The sequence below is a fragment of the Diabrotica virgifera genome, chromosome 5 (assembly GCF_917563875.1).
Source record: "Diabrotica virgifera virgifera chromosome 5, PGI_DIABVI_V3a".
In the NCBI taxonomy this organism is placed as follows: domain Eukaryota; kingdom Metazoa; phylum Arthropoda; class Insecta; order Coleoptera; family Chrysomelidae; genus Diabrotica; species Diabrotica virgifera.
This window is the reverse complement of record NC_065447.1, coordinates 8,864,414-8,884,925: the sequence shown is the minus strand read 5'-3', so window position 1 is coordinate 8,884,925 and position 20,512 is coordinate 8,864,414. Positions and strand designations below refer to the sequence as shown.

The window sequence follows — 20,512 nt, the reverse complement described above, 5'->3', positions numbered from 1 at the left end:
AATACATTGTTACTTCACGCACACTTTAAACTCTTCACGCACTGCTATCTATAATGACAGTTTTCACAAACTAAAAACTTATACATAATATGACATAGAGTAGAAAAAGTACTTTTTATAATATCACGGTTTTGTTATTGTACATGTACATATTATGTAGGACACAACATATTTGGAAAGAATAATTAACTTATAAAATATGAATTATTAGTAGGTGTATTAACTGTTATTTATAATATTATTCCAAAAATGACACTAGTATAAAATAGTATTTTTTTAAATACCACTGTTGTTTAAAATGGTATATATAGTTTTAAGTATATAAAGTTTTAATTATTTATTGAAACAATTAAAAAAAGATACGCAACAGCCGTGTTCCAACTGGGGACCTCTCGATCTGCAGTCTAATGCCACTGAGGCATCATCAATTTGTAGATATCGATTTATTAACGTACTTTAAAATATCATTGCATTAGTCACATTTTTAAATTAGTTTGAAATTAAAAAAATATCGATTTATCCATACAGTTTGATTGGTCAGTAAAGCTTTGTAGATCCATTATAAGATAAGAAATAGATAGTAATTAAAGTTAATAACAAAAATTGTAGCCAACTTTGATTACAGATTGATAATCAGTAATCGTAAATTGTAAGTTTTAGACAATTATTCAGTCATGGCTTACTTAAAATTTGGAAAGATTTAGACCCATAATTATTAATAATTTTGTTCTGGAAAATTAAAATATCTCGAAAACTAATAAATTTACACATAGAGAATGTTATACAAAAATAAATTATAGTATGGTAATAGTACTTTTCGATAATGATATAAAATACAGGGTGTTATATTTAAAATTATTGAGAAAATGATGTACTTGCGTTTTGACTCACCCTGTATTCAATATAAAGAAAATTAGCAAAACAAACATTTACGAAAATTTTGACAATAAATAAAAAAATATGACGTCAATAAACCATTGACTTTGTGCTTGCTTTTATTTATACAGGTAGTTAAACTTGTTATGGTTTTCATATAAAATTGGTTATAACTTTGTAAATACCCCGTATAACATAACAAACCTTTACGCGTTTGTAATCGAAAAGTTACGAAGATATCAAATATATAATAAAATATAGGGTGTTCCATTAAAAACAAAGAATGTGTGTGTACTTTGTACGCACCGAAGAAGTTATACTTCTAAATATGATTTCAATGAAATAAATATACTTTCGGACAGTTTATTTGTATTTTTTTTTTAAGATTAAATTAATTTTTACTTACTACTTTCCAAACATTTTTACTAAAACAATACCAAAAATTAAAAAGAGATTAGAAAACACTAAGATTTGAACCGGGGTCCTCTTGATCTCTAGTCCAACGCTCTACCACAGAGCTATACCCTTTCGATTATCCAGGCTACAAGATTTCGCAGACATAGTGATAAACAGACGAAGTGAGTTATAAAATATGTACTTTAAATATTACCTATTATCTTATTCCCGAGGTAGACAAGTACAAATACACAAAAATTATAATAATAGTTATTTATGATATAATTGTTAAAAGTACAATTTTAAGGCACGTATGTGAAATTTTCGTGTGAAAGATTCGCTTCGCTCATTCTGCAATTCATATGAGTGCCTTAAAAATGTACTTTTTAACACGTACCTATATCATACAATATTTTTTCTACAAACGTCTTATAAGTATATTAACAATTATAATTTATTCATTCTCAATTACAAGACAATACCTACAAAAACTTTTACTTGAACTTGACTGACATTTCATTTTTATATTTTTCTTGACATTACATCAAAACTGCCTATACTGTCAATACGTAGGTAAATCAGAATAACATCTACTTTTATTTTTGTATATTCTAACAAATTTTAATAGTTTTTTCTACAAACGTGTTAAAAATGCAATTCAGTTTAAATTAAATTTTAAAAAACCTTTTAAACCACCTTTTTCAAATTGCGCAAGTTGTAATATTAATATCTATTAATGTTAATAAATGAAATATAAATATTTTGACGTTTCACGATTTGACAATTCACTTTTAACTGCAGTGCCTTAAAATTTTTAAAGCACCGGTGCTTTAAAGTATCATTTTTAACGCTCCTATGGAGTGTTATAAATTGCATTTTTAACACGTTTGTAGAAAAATATATTTAAAAACACTAATATATTCTTTCCACACCTTTTCTGGACTGATAAATACATAAATTAAAACATTTAGTAACGAACTCCATACTGCCTGTGTGCGCATGCGCGCAGATTAATAAAATTTCACCCTCAATGAAATTGCGCCTAAAGAAGTATAACTTCAAAAAAAACATAAGTTTGGTCTGCCACTATGTTATCGAACACCCTGTAACATTCTAACTAATTTTGTAATGTGAAGCTCAAAGTTCGCTACAATTTTTGTTATTAAGTTTTATCGCTATACATTACTATAACGGATCTACGGAGCTTCACCCCACTAATAATTAATCACCCTGTATAATAGCAGTTATTGCATTGTTAGCTAGTTCTAAGCTATCCTGAAAATTTCAGGTGTCTAGATAGCCTAGAACTATTTTTAAAACGGATTAAAAAATTTACGGAGTCCGTGACACCAACCAAGCCAAGTATATAAAAAGGTTTTAATATGAGTGTGTAAAGTAGAAATGAATCTTAAAACTACCATTCCTTAACAATATTTTCTTTATTTTCGAAATATTATTTTATCGTCGTACTTTTTCATATACTCATAAGGGATTTTATTGTCAATTATATTTCAAACTTCAACCTTTCTTTGTATTCATTCCCGTATCCTCGATTCAAGAAAAGCGTTTTAAATATTTTTCGTAAATAAAGGTAAACTGATTTGCCAATAAAGCCTTTTGTTATCAAATCGATTGGTAATGTCTCGAATGCTTTCCAAAGTTGACGAAATTTGTTAGCAAGTTATTCCTCTTGAGACTACCGTAAATCGCCTTGTTATATAATTCAAAGTTATTATAAGTGTACAGAGAAATCGATAGAAAACATTTACTTTCGTATGTATATAAAGTATTCTTTCGTTTTATTCAGGTACGATACACAAAAAATTTTATTTCCTGAAATTTTATATGTATGTATCAAAATATTTTGATTTATTTTATAAAAATTAAGAAATTTAGTCCGTGATTCCAGGCCCATTTTCACCATGTATTACATTACTAACAAGCTAATTTTTCGTGAGTAGTTTCATTATGAAGGGACGTCAAACTTTTATCCTTACAACAACTTCTATTTGTGGTAGCTAACAAGGGTAGCAGGGGTGAAATATGTTGATTTGACGATTCTCAAAAATGTATCTTTTAGATCAAAAAAATCTAAAAAAAGTTCTTTTTAAGATTCGTTGGGTCATTCTGAGTAAAATAGTATATTAAGTATGGAGAACGGTAAGGGTTTTATACCGATCGAAGGCAATTGTTTGGAGATAGGTTACCCTTAACGTTTGACATGCTTATCCGCTCCGAGCTTCGCTGGTATCGCCACCTACCTACAGGATTACTAGTATAACTTTTACCGGAAATTTTCTGGAAAGAGTTTCGCTGGTATGGCTGCTATTGCCATCTAACGGTTGACTAGTGTTCCTATTTCGGCCGGAATTTTAAAGAGGACAGTAGAAAAGCAAGTAATAGTTGTTTCAATCTTATTATTTAATTCTTATCGTGTAATATTTACAACGTAAAGAAGTAATTGGATTGTAATCGATAATTAATAGCAGTAAGTACAGAATTTATTATTCATAGGTTTTGCTTATCGTTTTGACGTTTATGTTGACAACTAATATTAGAAAAAATTTATTCTACAAAAAAGTATAATAACTTAATATAATTATAGTATAATACTTCTTAAATGTTAACTTATGAATGACAGTTAACGGCATCCTACGTTTGCTGTGATTGGTCGTTATCTTCACGCATTCAAATTTTGTTTCAGGATTGGATTGTAAAATTAAAACCGTCAAAATTCGAGAGTGTGCTAACTGATCCTTTAGCTCCTTTTCTACCGTTTTAAATTTAAAATTGTGTTTACTTACTTTTTTATAATTGCATCAATCCATTTTTGTCGTTAAATCACCTTATGCTTAGCGACAGGAAAGTTGTAGAATACACAGTTACTATTGTAACCAGTATTTAGACACTCTTTAATACAACAACTTTTGTGAGACATTTAAAAGCTATAATATGCAACTCTTAATGCAGAACGTCAAAAAGCAAATTTCCAGTAAAGGTTTACAAACTTGTCACTACTGGCGCTCGCAAATTTTTCATTATCCCCTCTACCTACGAGCTCACTGCGTATAACGTTTTTTGCACGATTGATACCATTATAAATTATAAAATTAAACATTTTCGTCATATTGACTAGTTTCATTCATTTTATCAAGATAGATACTTTGGTTGTTAGGTAGTAACTAGGGTGCATAACAACAATGGAGAATTGAGTTTTTATTTAGTTGTCAATAATTTTAAGTACAATTTTGATTATTATAAATTAAAATATGAGCGAAAGTGAATTTGAAGAAATTGAACGGGCTTGGGAAGAAGGGTGTTCCGCAATTATTCCCGAAAAATCCAAAATCCGTTATCAAAATACCTACCAAAGTTTTAAAAAATGGTGCGAAGGCAAGAATTTAAGAATCGAAGAAAAGACTCTATTGGCATATTCCGTTCAAAGACATATGCAGTTGAAAGCTCCTGGAAGCCTCTGTTCAGAATATTCAATGATTAAATCCACCGTTTTTCTTTATGATGGCATTGATATTTCCAAGTTTTCAACTTTGATCGCGTATTTCAAGAGAAAAATTAACAAATTGTACCATAAGTTTCAATATTAATAAACTAGCTATAATACCCGGCTTCGCCCGGGAGTTGATATGAGATTACGCGGTAGTTGCAATAAAAAAATAAACTATGACCTAATAGTAAAAAAATTTATTGAAAACATTTTTTACACTATTTGCTTATAAACAACGTTTTTCATTTTATTGTCTGGAGTATATACATATATAGATTTTTCGGATTTCCTACCCTTGAGCAAGCTACATATAGCTGACCGTGAGAGAAGCAGGGTTCTTTGAGGTTAATGCCACAATATTTTAAAGTTTGTCCTTGCGCTTTGTTAATTGTAAAACTAAAAGCTAATTTAATTCGAAATTGCAATCTTTTAAATTGAAATGGCAATTCAGAAGAGATCAGTGTTATTCTAGGTATAAATACTGTTTGTCCTTTGTTCTTTCCAGAAATAAGTTCAGCTTCAATAATATTATTCGATAGCTGTTTTACGATCATCCTCGTTCCATTACATAGTTTTGGAGAGCTGAGATTTCTCAGTAGTATGATTGGAGATCCAATTTTCAGACGAAGGCAGTGTAATGGCATTCCTGGTACTTGTAAAGAGTTCAGAAATTCTGTGGGGAAGTTGACACTTTCCTCGCTGGATACCATCGTGTCCATCGATTTCTATATTCTCTCTTCACCAGGTATTTTCTTTAGAATATTAAAATTGATATCGTCAACAACATTATTTTTAGTAGCCAAAATTGCTCTTTGAAATAACCACTCTACGTTGGTATAGTTCTGAACAAAATTTGGATAAATTTTGTCGATTAGATCGTTTTCAGTAGTGGCTATGTTACAGAAATCACTATTGAGTTCAATGAGGCCGGTCGTTTGCTTAGTAGGATATGTGTCTTCACCTATTTGTAAAAGTATTTTAGCAAAATGTTATCCATTTTTCCGATCACAACATGTTTATGATTGTAATATTTTTTCGTCGGTTCGTAGTGGAATGCTTCCTTTGTTAAATTATCTTTTAAAATTCTCGATTCTTCTATACTTTCGTTCTCTTTTCTTTCTTCATTTTTTGTGCTTCTCAGAGTTCTCATCCTAGTTAGTTGATTTTGTAAACGTGCTTCGCGCTCTTCTTCCGTTTCATTTCTTCTATGTTCTTTTTGTTTCCGCCGTTTCGCTGCAGAACTGGCAAGATCTCCTCCTTTTTTACGTCTAGGCATTGTATTCTGTAAAATATAAATTAAATAAACATTTTATAGACAAACAATTAAAAGAAAAAGAAAAACAACCATTAGAATTAATTAAATACATTATTAATTATCTTTTCAAAAATAATTATTTTTTCAAAAATAATTAATATAAATAATTAATAATCAAACTGAGAACTTCCTTTTTCTGAAGTCGGTTAAAAATACTTACATTTGATATTTCACAATAAAGGCTCACAGACGACTTTTTTCTTCTCGGCTTCAAAATCGAGAATTAATTAAACACACTATTAAAAATACTGACACGTGATACTTCAAAATAAATGCTCACAGATAACTTCTTTCAGTTCCTTTCGCAATCGCTTTTCAAATCGAACTAACTCTGGCGGGTGATACCGGGCCCTTATATATTCAGAGTGCTAGGCTCTAGCATATTCGGAAAAGTTCGAGAGTATTTTCTTTTACACATTCTAGAATGTACTCGACATTATTGTCCGCCGTAACAATAAGTTCTGCAGCTATAGCATAAGTAGTAAAGGCGCGAAATTTGAAAACTTAAATTTTTAAATATTTTCAGAATTAATAATTAATAATTTGAATAACTAAACTTATCTCGCTTCAACTCCAAAATAAAAGCTACTTAATGCTGTATAAATACACAAAATTTAATAACTTTATTATAGAAACAAATGTAATTTAAGACTTTGTTGAAATTGGAATTTCAAATTTCGCGTCATTGCTACACATGCTGTAATTGCCCGCAGCGCCATTCGAAACGCAACTCAAATAATCGTTGTTCTGAATGGAGTTCAACTACTCGACAACAGATGGCGCCACTACTTCACTTAATTTTCAAGTTGAGGAATTGGAAAAGCCCTTATATCTTTAAAAATATGCCCTTTAAGTTAAAACGGGAACTTACTTGTTCGAGGGGGGATAAAGGGCTACGATAAAGTCCCTTTATCGTATCGGGAATCCTTTTTAAGTTTTATCGGCACACACATTTTATCAACTTAGTTTTATTATATATAATAATGATAATGATGTTAATACCGGAATATTTAAAAGTTTGGCGAAGGGGCGAAATTGGGAATATTTAAAAATTTGATGGAGGAGCCAGGTCTAGGGCTAGCCAAGCTTGCTAGGAAAAGCCCTTATATCTTTAAAAATACGCCCTTTAAGTTAAAACGGGAACTTACTTGTTCGAGGGGGGATAAAGGGCTATTGCACTATGTAAGTCCCTTTATCGTATCGGGAATCCTTTTTAAGTTTTATCGGCACACACATTTTATCAACTTAGTTTTATTATATATAATGATAATTCGTTAGTTTTTTTTATTCTTTCAAAAAATAAATTAAAATTAAGAGATTTTTTAACTCGACGGTAAGTGAATTACTTACCGTCGAGTTGGAGTACTTACCGTCGAGTTGGATTACTTACCGTCTAGTTGCTAGTAAATGTCACCTACTGACTTAAAATCTGTCACGGTAAACAGTCAAAAATGATCAATGGTGCAAAAAGGTCTCTAAAGGTAAATTTTCTCTAAAATTGAGTGTTGTCGAGTTATACGCGATTTAAAATTTGAAAAACGCGAAAATGGCAATTTTCAATGTTTAATGACTCGGTTAAAAATTATTATTATGAAAGTCAGAAAATGACCAAATCAAAGCTTAAAGTCCCCTCCCCTCCTACAAAATCCTGAAGAAATTTTTGTCATTATTTTATTACTAAGTTGTTATTTTTAATTACTGACAGTGACACTTTCAATTGGCATATTTTTAATTAGTGACACTCAAGCGCTTGAGGGCGAGTGAGATGCACCATTGGTCGGCCGGAATGGTGTATTTCTTTTGCACTCATCATTGGCGGCCGGCTAATACGCGCTTAGAGATCATTGTTAATAATTAAAAATAACAGCTTAGTAATAAAATAATGACAAAAATTTCTTCAGGATCTTGTAGGGGGGCTTTAAACTTTGATTTGGTCACTTTCTGACTTTCATAATAATAGTGTTAATAAGTGTTGAAAATTTTCGCCTTTTTCAAATTTTAAATCGCGTATAACTTGACAACAATCAATTTTAGAAAAAAATAACAACAGACCTTTTCGCTCAGAATAACCCAAAGAATGAAAAAAATTGTCCGGAGAGAAAAAATTGAGTTTTTGAATTTGTTTAAAAAAATTGTTTATACACTTTTCCGACCGCGGTACCTCTTGGCACCCTATGTATTTGTTGTAAGGACCTCTTTTTTAGTAAGTTTGTGCAAAAGAATTTGAATAATTTACCTAACGGGGGCGAGCCTGGACCATAATAACATAATATATCTACGGATTTAATAAATTATACAACGGAGGTGACAGTGCCCCAAAAAATAACATTTTTCAATATGCAATTTTCAGTTTACACTTGCAAGAAAAATTTTTTTGCTTTTATTTGAAATTAATCAGTTAAAACAAATTACATTTATTGGTCTTTTCTTCAATTCGCCAAATCCTCGGTTATAAAATTAAACGGATAATATGGTAGATAATACTATTAAGTTAATCGAGTATATACGTTGTAGATACACTGCAGCGTATTATAAATTATTGACAACGATTCGATGTTCGGCTCAATGTGTCTCTTCGATGCACGTATAGAAAACTATTAGGCCTGGATCCCGCGTTCAAAAAAAGTTAATTAATAGTAAGCTGAAAATGTGTTAATAGCTTAACGGTGTCTAGTCGGACAAACTTTGATGTACAGGACCAATGGAATTGGGGCTTCACGATACGATACAATATCGATACTTTTTAATATTGTGTATTGGTTATGCCAATGGAGTGTCGTATCGTGTATCGATTACGGCAATACTTTCTTATAAAAATATCGTATATATTTATATTGATTTCGATACGATGTCCATACAATATTCGATAAAATATTGACATAAATAGGATTAAGTTAATAAAAAACCGAATCTTAATTCATTTATCACTATTTATATTAAAAAATCTTTTAAAATATACAAGAGATAGGGTAAATTAAATAAATAATTAAATAATAAAGATATCTCCATTCATTTGTTTACACAAATGAGTTCTTTGATACTCTTATCTTTTAAAGAGCATATTGTATTCGTTAGTACCAGCGCTGCTTTAGAAAAAAAAAACACTCGATCTGTCTATTTTGGGTAATGCGCCAAAGGAAAAGTGTATAATTTTATAAACAATTCCAAAACTGTATTGGTATTGGTCCAAACACTTTTTTTTAAACAACATCACAAACAAAAAATAAGACCAGCTGCGTAGGCGCAAAATCTTCGTCCAACGCTACTTACATGCATTTATTTTTTCGAATTCTGAGAAAACTAATACATATTTTTGAAAAATTAAACGCAGAAGGAAAGATTACGTTATCACCGAGGCACGAAACAAAAGTATTATACGTAGACAATAAACTGTTTTAATGTAAAGATTTTTTTTTTTTTAATTAATTTGATGGCTTTGGTAGGGACCAATTAGCCAGACAATTTTTTCTTTAACTATAACAATTCTTTTTGTTTTTTATTTTTTTTTTTTAATTTAAAACTCATCCTTCCTCACGATTACAATGCTCAAAATATTAGTAAGGTAAGATTAATGTGTGCAAATTTTTCTTTTGTTTTCTTTATAATTTAATTTTTACTTATCTTTTTATATGTATAATTTATTTTGCTTTTTTTTTCTTTATATTCTTTTTTACTATTGTTTTTTTTTTGTTTTTTTTTTTTATTATTATTTTTTTTTTAATTTTTTTTTAAATTTTTTTTTTTTTTTAATTTTTTTTTTATATATTTTTTTTATATTTTTTCGGTGCACACGTACAAAATATAATTAGTTGCAGAATTGCTAACAAAGATGTGGTTAGTAATTTACAATTTCATTTTGCACCTCTTGGTGTGATTATATAAGAAATACAATATATTATTATTCGTATTGAAAATTATACAATTTAAATTTATGGGTAAAAAAATGTTGTTATTAACTATTTCATTATAGAATTTATCAGTGCTTGCACTATTTAATGAACACCCGAGTATAATATGAGTTAAGTCTCCCAGTTCACCACATAAACATGAAGAATCATCAATTAAACCAATTTTAAATTTATAAGTTGGTGACATTGCATGATTTGCTCTTATTCGGTTAATGGTAATAATAAAGTTTCTGTTGTTTTGGTTGTGGAACCATCTTAGCCTCGGGATCTGGACTTGACATGATTTGTAATTTAGTCCTGTTTGTTTGCTGTTATACAATTCTTGCCATTTGGTTTTGAGCTGAATTTTAAGTATGGAATTCAAATCGGTATAAGGAATACGCTGATTAATACACTCTCTGTCTAAGTCTGACGCAGCCTTTGCAAACTTATCGGCAATTTCATTTCCTTGAATACCCGAATGTCCTTTTATCCAAACTATTATCACCTTTCGTTGTGAGCTACGTATTTCGTAATTGGTCTGTAATATTTCTACTTCTAGATGATTTAAGTTCTTCGACGCACCTATATTCTTTAGTCTCTCCACGACACTTTTGCTATCTGTAAATATAATACTTTTCGATCTATCAGTCCTAAGTATATACTTTAGAGCTTCACTTATTGCAAACATTTCTGCTGTATATATCGTTGCCTCATCTGGTAATCTGATCTCTTCGTGATATTTTGTGGTGTGATCGTAAAAAGTGGCGCCTGTACGAATTTGTTTTGATCCATCGGTGTAAATCTGGTTGTAGTCGGGCCATCGTTGATTAACCGTTTCGAGAAAGTGGTGTTTGTCGATCTGAAATGTCTTGATTTGTTTAGAAAACAGAATATGTGGACGTTCTGAAAATATTGGTTGGATTTTTGATGTGTATAGTGACAACCTGTATTGAGAAAGAGTGGTGTAACTTTCACAGATAAGTGGAGTTTTCTTTTTTAGCCAATACGACTGAGTGAGTACTGAAACTGAAAGTTCATGGATAAGTGTTATATAACTTGCGGATTTGGAAAATGCTTTCGTGACGAACTTGTTACTAATTAGTTGCCTTCTCAGTTGTAATGGTGGTTCTACGGCTTCTGCTTCCATAATATTTATTGGAGTTGACTTGAGATATCCAAGACATATTCTCAAGCTTTTGTTTTTTTGGTTTTCTATTTTATCTAAATGCGTTTGTGCCGCTAATCCATACAAATGGCTACCATAATCCAGGATTGATCTTATCATAGTTCTATAAAACAACAAGGCAATATTTGGGTCAGCTCCCCATTTGGTATAACAGAAAGCTCTCAGTATGTTAATAGCATTCTCAGACTTTTTAGTTATTTGATGTATACAGTCTTTCCATAGCAGTTTCCGATCTAGATATAATCCTAAGTATTTCACTACATTTTTTATTTGGAAATTATAAGGTCCCAGTTTTACATGATCCTGCTCAATGTTTCGTTTTCGGCTAAATACACACACCTCTGTTTTTTGTTCAGAGAGTGTAAAATTATTTTCATTCAGCCACTCATTAAAGATGTCATAGGTTTTGTTCAGTTCATATTCACATGTTTCAAAGTTTTTCCTGGTACAATAAAAAACAATATCATCTACAAATTGTATTGTTCGTATATTTTTGAGTTTAACACTGGCATCCATTGTATATAATATAAACAAAAGTGGACTTAAAATGCTGCCTTGGGGGAGTCCAAGGTTCGTGATTCTAGGTTTGGTGATTTCTTGATTTATTTTTAAATGAATTTTTCTGTTGGTGTACAGGGAAGTTATAAAGTTCGCTAATTGTTTATGAAATCCAATTGAAATCAGTTTGTTCGTTAGAACATTTAGGTTAACGTTATCAAATGCTCCTGTAATATCGTTGAAACCTGCCATAGTCATAAAGTTACTAGAAAATCCAGCTAAAGTGTCTGTTACTATTACTGTTAATGCCTCCAATGCTGACCTAGATTTTCTGAAACCATATTGTGTGTCAGGCAGAATATGTTCTTTCTCTAACCATTGCTCAAGACGATTTTTGATAAGCCTCTCAAAGGTTTTCATTACACATGAAGCTAATGATATGGGTCTATAAGAAGTTGGAATGGAATCCGGTTTATCATATTTTTTTATTGGGATGATAATATACTCCTTCCAGCTTTCAGGGATTGTTGTTTGTCCTGTCCATATTGCATTATATATACTTAAAAGATATTTTTTCTGATTCATTGGCAAATTATAAAGCATGGAATATGAAATATTGTCTATACCAGGAGAGCTATTGTTGGTATGTTTCATACATCGTTCCAGTTCCCACATAAAAAAACTATCGCTTAGATTGGTCATGTTCCTTGGTACTGACGAAATTTGGGGATCATATGCAACTTGGTTGGTTGGTACCCATGGCGGTGAAATTTTGATGTGAAATTCTTCTATCCAATTCGCATTTGGGTCTATTGGTAGTCTATTTTGGACTTTCCGATTTTTATATGAGTTTACCTTTTTCCAAATTTGTGAAATTGGTGTATGATGGTTTAAAATTTCACAGTACTCAATCCATTTTTGCCTTTTTGTGAGTTTGAAAGTGCGTTTGGCAAAAGCGTCCATTTTTTTGAATTCTATTAAATTTTCACGATTTGGAGTTCTCTTATATTTGATGAAAGCTATTTTTCTTTGATGAGCAGCGTTGTTACAAGTTTCGTTCCACCAAGGCTTCGGACAGTGATTACGGTGCTTAGTCTGACTAGAGACTTTTCTTGGGATGGAGATTTCTGCAGCTTCATTAATCATAGAAAGGAATTCATCATAATTTTGAGCTATATCTCTGGATTCAAGAATAGCTACATATAGATTCCAGTTTGCATTTTTTAACTGCCATCTGTTGTGCTCCGAGGATACAGCTACTTGATGATCATCTTCCACATCGAGTGTAATTAATATGGGTAGGTGATTTGATCCATGTGGGTCCTCAATTGTGGTCCATGTAAAAAATTGTACAATATCGTGAGAGCATAGAGTTAAGTCGATTGCGCTTTTACAACTTAAAGGAACTAATGTTGGAGATCCGCTGTTTAGATAAACAAGGTTACATTGATTTATTGCATCAGATAAAATATTCCCATATGTGTCATTAAAATCGCAACCCCAAGAAACATGGTGGGCATTAAAATCACCTGCTATTACAAAAGGTTTTGGTACATTATCAAAAAATTCAGTCCACTCTTGCAGCGCTATCTTCTTTCTTGGCTCAATATATAATGAAACTATATGAATTGTTTTTTTATTAGGTAAAAGCTTAAGAGCAATGCATTTATGAGAAAAATTGACTTTAGTATTTATTATTATTTCTTTATATAAAATGTTTGCTTTAATTAATATTGCTACCCCTCCAAATCCGTCTGGGCGATCCTGACGACTAACATTGTAATTTTTAAAGTTATAATACTTTCCTTGTTTGAACCAAGTTTCAGATAACACTGCAAGAGCAGCATCATACTCGTGAAGAAGGAATTCCAAGTTCTCTTTATTTGAAACTGCTGATCGGCAGTTCCATTGAATTATATTTATTTTTTGTATTGTATCTGCGAATTTAATGTGTTTTCTGATGAGTCTATATTTAATTGTTTACTAATTATATATTCTAGTTCCGTTTTTGAAATATCATAATTATTGGTTCTCCTAATTGTTGAGATAATGTTTGCCACTAATTCTAAAATAATTTTGACATTTTCTGAGCCTAACCCTGAATGATGAGTTGAAAAATCTGAGGTGTTTAAATTCTTAACGTAACTGTTATTGGTTAAAATATTAGAATCTGGCCCTAGAGTCCTAGGTTGGAGGGTTGGAGGTGGGATGGACATATTTTGAAAGGTCATGTTTTTATTTGGGATGTTACTAGTGTTATTTGAACGATTTGCAGTAATAGAAGCGTAGGTGTTTCTAGGGATTTGTTTATTAGCATCATGATAATTTAAATTTGTTGATGACATAGTTTCTTTGATTAATTTTTGTCGGTGAAACTCCGGGCAATCTTTCAAATTAATAGTGAAATGATCTCCCATGCAACTGAAACATTTTGGTGGTATTTCTTCTTCCGTACACTCTTTTGAATTATGATCCTTATTGCATTTGAAACAGCGGGGATGAGACTTACAGTGCCCCCCCAGGTGCCCGTAACGCAAACAATTGAAGCAAAGCAATACTTTTTGTTTGTATGTCTCTACCTCTTTAATAACTTTATTGATAATTACATATTTGGGTAATATTTTTGTTTTGAAACTGACAACACACGATTTGGTTGGCACAAATTCTGTCATTTCATCTTTTGTAACCTTACGATTTATTCTCTTAACATTTAAAACCTCGAAAGGCAGATGATTATCATAAGATTTAATTTTATTTTTGAGATACTCTTCAGAAAATTCCGTCGCAATATCTCTTATTACTCCTTGCCTGACAATAATAAATTTAGGAACATAAATATCTAAATTGTTGTCGATAAATACTTTAGCGTTTTTGTTACTGACAAGATAATTAGCATTTTTTGGGTCCTTCATTTTTATTCGAATTCTATTGCGACCTATTGTATCTATACTTAAAATTTTATTGTCAAGTTCAGGAAAATTTGATAAAATTAAATCCCCGACTTTTAATGAATTTAGCCTACCCGAAAAGTTCGTTTGATTATTTTCAACATATAAATGGTAAGGTTCTTGATCGTTTGATTCATACTTAAATACCTGTTTCTCCCTTTGGGGTTGTAATTGGGAGGTGTTTCCGTCTTTCAAAGGATTAGTTTGCTCGATATTTGAAGAAATTGGTGTACTTACGTTTTGATTTCCCTGTGTATTGAATATACCTGAATCCGTAACTTGCATATTAATATCTTGCGGTTCTGTAGAATCGATTGGAGGATGAGTGGGGGGGTCTTTCCCCCCCGAATTGACACTCATTGTGTGTTCCTACACTACCACTATTTCAGTTTGTTTTTTATAGAAATAATTTAACAAGTTTTAATACAAATCTGTTGACTATTAAGCACTCGATATCACCGGCCGATGTAAATAGATACGTGTGGTTCTCTCGAAGATCCGTACGAAACTGTGTAATGTAAAGATAGAATAAGAAATACGAAAATACGATAAAATATTGTGTATGTACTTGAAAATTTAGCAAAAATTCAGTGTTCTTTAACAATATCTTGGAATTAGTGACGAACAATTTTAACGATATCTGCTTTCAGCTGTGATTTTTAACAGGTCGTAAAATTTCTTTAACAGATTCTATAAAAATAAAATATCTTTTTGTACAGTTAGAAATACAAGGTAAGAAATAAACTGTTTTATTTTATATAATTTTTTAAAGAATTGTTTAAATTGAGTAAATTTCTTAAATTTTTCAACGCAGGAAAATTTCACTGAACAAAGAAATAAAACCAAAATAATACTACGAGAAAAAGGAAACATTATAAAGCTAAGCTTAAAAATATAGAGGAAAGCTACAAAAATAATCAAATTAGGATCCTGTACCAAGGGATAAATAATCAGAAACGAAGACATCAGCCTAAACCTGTACATTATAAAGATAAAAATGGAGAAATGATTATGGGTGACGGGTGAACCAGAGATATTAGAACGCTAGAAGCAGTACTTTGATGAGCTTCTAAATGGACCTGAACAGACAGATGATAATAACGAGGACACAATGGATCTAGTAAATGATTACAAAATCAATAGAGTGAAGAGCAGGCTCCGACTATAAGCGAAATTCAGAATATCATCGATAATTTAAAAATGAACAAAAGCCGAGGAAGCGACTGCATACCGGCTGAAATGATTCAATAATTTGGAAGAAATCAGTCAGTAGATAAAATCCAGAAACTAATTAATAATATATGAGAACAAGAAATACTACCTGAGCAATGGACAGAAGCAATACTATGTCCTATTCACAAAAAAAGTAATATGGCTGATTGTCACAATTATCTAGGCATAGCGCTGCTCAACATAACGTATAAAATATTGTCTATGCATATTAAAAATAGATTAACAACGAAGGTTTACAAAAGCATAGGAGAATATCAGTGTGGGTTCAGAAAAGGCAGAAGTACTAACTGTGGATCAGGTCTTCACACTACGAGAAATACAGGCTGAAAGTCAGGAATATAATAAAGACACCATGGTTCTTTTCATTGATTTTAAAAGTGCTTTCGATCAAGTCAAAAGGAGGGAACTATTCACAGAATTGCAAGACATGAATGTGTGTCCAAAGCTTATTAGAATTATAAAATTCACAAGGAAGAATCTCCTGTAGCTGGCTGTATACCATTAATTACAAGTACAATTTAATAAACAATTTTTGTCCTGGTAAAAGGTATACTAGTTTAACGACGTTCTACACCTTCGTTGCGTGGTATGCCTCTCAGAGGAAAGGGGGGAAACTTATATGCAAGCGAAAGTTGGTAACAATGCATTTATAGCAGAATACTCAAATCATATGTTTCAGTATTGAATACTTTATAAAAATAAATTATAATAAATTACGGAAATTACGGAATAAGTTACCGAATTAATTATAATAAATAAATTAACAATAAATGGTACGGTAAACAATCCTCATTTTTTAATATTTTATTCTTTACAAAGAAACCTTTAATTTAAGCATAACTAATTAAAAATCGTAAATTTGGGTCAAAAGTTATTAACTTTTTAAGAATTCCCATAAGAGCCCATGTTAAAACTTAACTTTGACCCTTAATAGTAATTAAACGGCACGGTAAAACAATTTTTAAAAAATCAAGTCTTACAGTTTTTTGAAGTAAACTATAACATACTAAAATTTCATGAAAATCCTTAATTCTTTGCCGAAGGTGTAGAACGTCGTTAAATAGCCTCTATAGGGCTACAAACATAGAAACAAAACGTTTTCGCTCTGTAACAAGAGCATCATCAGTGTTACAAGAACATGGTGAGCCACCCAAAAATACAAAGATTAAAACCTTTTTAAAATAGACTAACAGTCTTATATAAATGTAAACATCGTAAAATCCAAAGGATGGATATAATTCCTATGGATGTGGCTTTAGAGCAACATATGACTCCCACACGTGGTAAGTGAGTTACTAGGTAATAATTAATTAGGTATTATTAGGTATTAATTACTAATTAATTATTACCTAGTAACCCACTAGTTACTAGGTAATAATTAATTAGGTATTATTAGGTATTAATTACTAATTAATTATTACCTAGTAACCCACTTACCACGTGTGGGAGTCAAATGTTGCCCTAAAGCCACATCCATAGGAATTATACCCATCCTTTGGATTTTACGATGTTTACATTTATATAAGACTTTTAGTCTATTTTTAAAAGGTTTTAACCTTTGTATTTTTAGGTGCCTCACCATGTTCATGTAACACTGATGATGCTCTTGTTACAGAGCGAAAACGTTTTTTTTCTATGTTTGTAGCCCTATAGGGGCTTCTTAAAATAATATACCTTTTACCAGGACAACAATTTTTTATTAAATTTTACTTTTGATTATAAAATTAACTCTCCAAAGGACAGTGAATAAAGTCAAGATAAACAATAGTATAACCGAAAGCTTTGAGGTGAAACAAGGAGTGCGGCAGGGTGATCCATTATCATCTATACTATTTAGCATAATACTAGAAAAGGTTATACAGGAAGTAAACATTAATAGAACAGGTCTGATCTACCAAAAAACATCAGTGCTTAGTATACGCGGACGATTTGGTTGGCTAGGAGCAATATGGACTAATGGAAACAGTCATGACACTCGAAGAGAGGGCAGCAACAATGGTAACAGCGAAGGGAACACAATATAAATTCGAAGAAGTTGAAAGATTTGAGTACTTAGGAACTACCTTCATAAGAGATCCTAACTGTGAAGAAGAAATACAAAAAAGAATTATGTCGGGCAACCGCGCTATATATGCTCTTAACGGGTTGTTAAGAAACAAAAATATATATCTAAGAACAAAACTAAGAACCTACAAGACCGTAATAAGGCCGATTGGCGTATGCTTCTGAAACATGGGTAACAACCAAAAAACACCAAGAGTTGTTATTAGTTTGGGAGATGAAAATACTGTGCAAAATCTTCTGTTGGAAAAACTTGAATGGACAATGGATAAGAAGAACAAATAACTAACTTTGTTGTCTAACTAACTGAGCTCTATCAAGATCCTAATATATTAGCAGTAATTAAGTCGCAAAGACTTAGATGATTGGGCCATGTGCAGAGAATGATTCTAGATTCTAGAATTGCCAGAATGGTACTATCTAGTGCATTTGCAATGAAAAGGCGAAGAGGAAGACCTAGGTTTCGATGGAGTAATGAAGTTAGAGAAGATATGAGAAGACTTAACGTAAGGAACTGGGAAAGAAAAACGACTGACAAAATGGAGTGGAAAACAATAATGCATCAAGCCATGTGCTAGTATTATAGGCATAGGCTAGTGCACCAGCTGTTATAGGTATTGTATGTCCCGAGAGAATTTTTGTACAAGTATCTTTAGTTGTTCAGTTGTTAATGTGTTTCCACAGTATTTCAGAATTTCGTTTTCAATCATGTCCGGTCCTGGAGATGTAAGGTTTTTCAGTTTTTCTAATGCTGTAGTAATTTCTTCCGTTATGGCGATTACATTTTCGGTTGTTATCTCTAGTGTTTCTGGTCTTCGCCTGTCTTAAACAATTGAGTGAGATAGGAGGTCCAGGTATCAACATCTATTTTGTTGGTTTCTCTTAATTCGCTTATTTTTTTCCTCTGCGTTCTAATAAATCTCCATATTATTATTATATTTCTTAAATATCACACTAAATAATTGTATTAAACCCATTTTTACATAAATCATAATGCGTAACTTAACAGACAAAGACTCATTGATTTATCTACTTACCTAGTACAACTAATCTATAGCAGTTCTTGAATGGAGCTACTGCATCGTCTCCAGAACTGTTGTTGTTGGCAGAACTTGGTCCCGGATACGATACCACTATATTTTGGCACTCTTGCGACACCATCGATTCTTCATTCGGTTGAGAATTATGACAGAAACAACTTCTACAAGCGGACAGGTCCATTTCCTTCGTCTGAATTTAGTATTGAGGACATTACGAATGTCGTTTCTTCTGAAAGAAAAAGAAAAAGTTTAATTATTTTACCATTAACTAACCGATGTAAGAGTAAGACGGGGACGTGAAATAAACAATGACTATTATCTGTCGATATCTGCTATTATCTCCCGATAGCTATGAAACGGAAGACATTTTGACCAATACGTTCTTCCTATTATGATGTACGGGGCAGAAACTCTCTCACTCACAAAAACAACAGCATTGTTCTGTACGGTATTGTATTGTACTTCTATTGTATTTTACAAGGAGAATATTAGGTGTCAAATGCAATTAAATCGTACATTCGTTATTTTGTCCCTCTTACATATTACCATTAAGTGATTTTTATCTTTTGTAGTTGTCTCTAAACAAGTTTTAGTGCCTATTTTTTATATCACAGATAATAATTATTATATGTCGAATTCAAAGATAATAATTCTTCTTCAGATGCATATCCATTAATGGATGTTAGCGATCACATTTTCCATTACACTCTGTTTCTTGCAATGTGCATCAGAGATTGTATGTCGTTAATCCCTGTCCATTTCCTTATGTTTCGGAGCCAGGACATTTTCTTGCGTCCTATTCCTCTCTTGCCTTCAATTTTACCCTCGATTATAAGTTAAAGGAACTGGTACTTTTCGTTTGGCATGGTGTGAGCCAGATATGCCATTTTCCTTTTCTTGGTGGTTTCGAAGTTTGATTCTCTTAAGGACATTTACATTTGTGACTTTCGCCGGCCATGGTATCTTTAGGATACACTTACGTGATTCTTACATGCTAACCACCAAAATACAAGAATGTATGGGGAAAAACCCTTTAAAATTGATCCGTCATGGAGACATAGATAAAATGTGAACTTAAATTCACCAATATTACTTGCCATCATCTAGTCAACATGTGAACAAGTCAATTTTGGGCTCAAATGGTACCTGGAGCATAATACATGGGATATTTTGTACATCCATGTTTAAGTTCACATATTTTATCTATGTTTCCATGACGGATCAATTTTAAAGGGTCTTTACTATATATTTTTGTATTTCGGTGGTTAGCATGTAACAATCACGTAAGCACTGATGATGATCGGTCATCCGATCGAAAACTAGTTCTGTGATGTAGCCGTTTTTAGGTATTTTAACAAATTTAGTCGTTTTTAGTAGTAGTTTTAATAGTAGGATTTTAGTCGTTTTTATATCTTCTTTTATGATACGAAGATATTATCTCTCTTATTATAAAATAATAATTATATGTTCTGAATTATTATTACTATTATATTTTTAACAACCAAAGGCCATAAAATAAGAAAAACAAAAAGAATGTGTGTGTACTGTGTACGCACGTAAGAAG

At 31.5% G+C, this 20,512-nt stretch overlaps 2 protein-coding genes across 4 annotated transcripts in view; both read right to left on the bottom strand.

Moving 5' to 3' along the window:
- LOC114338119 (GTP-binding protein Rhes) overlaps positions 1-20,512 on the bottom strand; it is a 108,289-nt gene that overhangs the window by 46,740 nt on the left and 41,037 nt on the right. For all 3 annotated transcript variants that reach the window (XM_050651275.1, XM_050651274.1, XM_050651273.1), the window contains one exon: positions 18,946-19,177. In XM_050651275.1, the coding sequence (XP_050507232.1) occupies positions 18,946-19,129 (184 nt within the window). In that variant the 5' untranslated portion in view covers positions 19,130-19,177. The remainder of the gene's footprint in view (positions 1-18,945; positions 19,178-20,512) is intronic.
- On the bottom strand, positions 5,516-6,474 carry LOC126884927 (uncharacterized). The gene is made up of 2 exons (XM_050651278.1): positions 6,253-6,474; positions 5,516-6,059 (listed from the first exon to the last, which is right to left on the bottom strand). The coding sequence occupies exon 2, from the start codon at positions 6,051-6,053 to the stop codon at positions 5,739-5,741; it is 315 nt and encodes a 104-aa protein (XP_050507235.1). The 5' UTR covers positions 6,054-6,059; positions 6,253-6,474; the 3' UTR covers positions 5,516-5,738.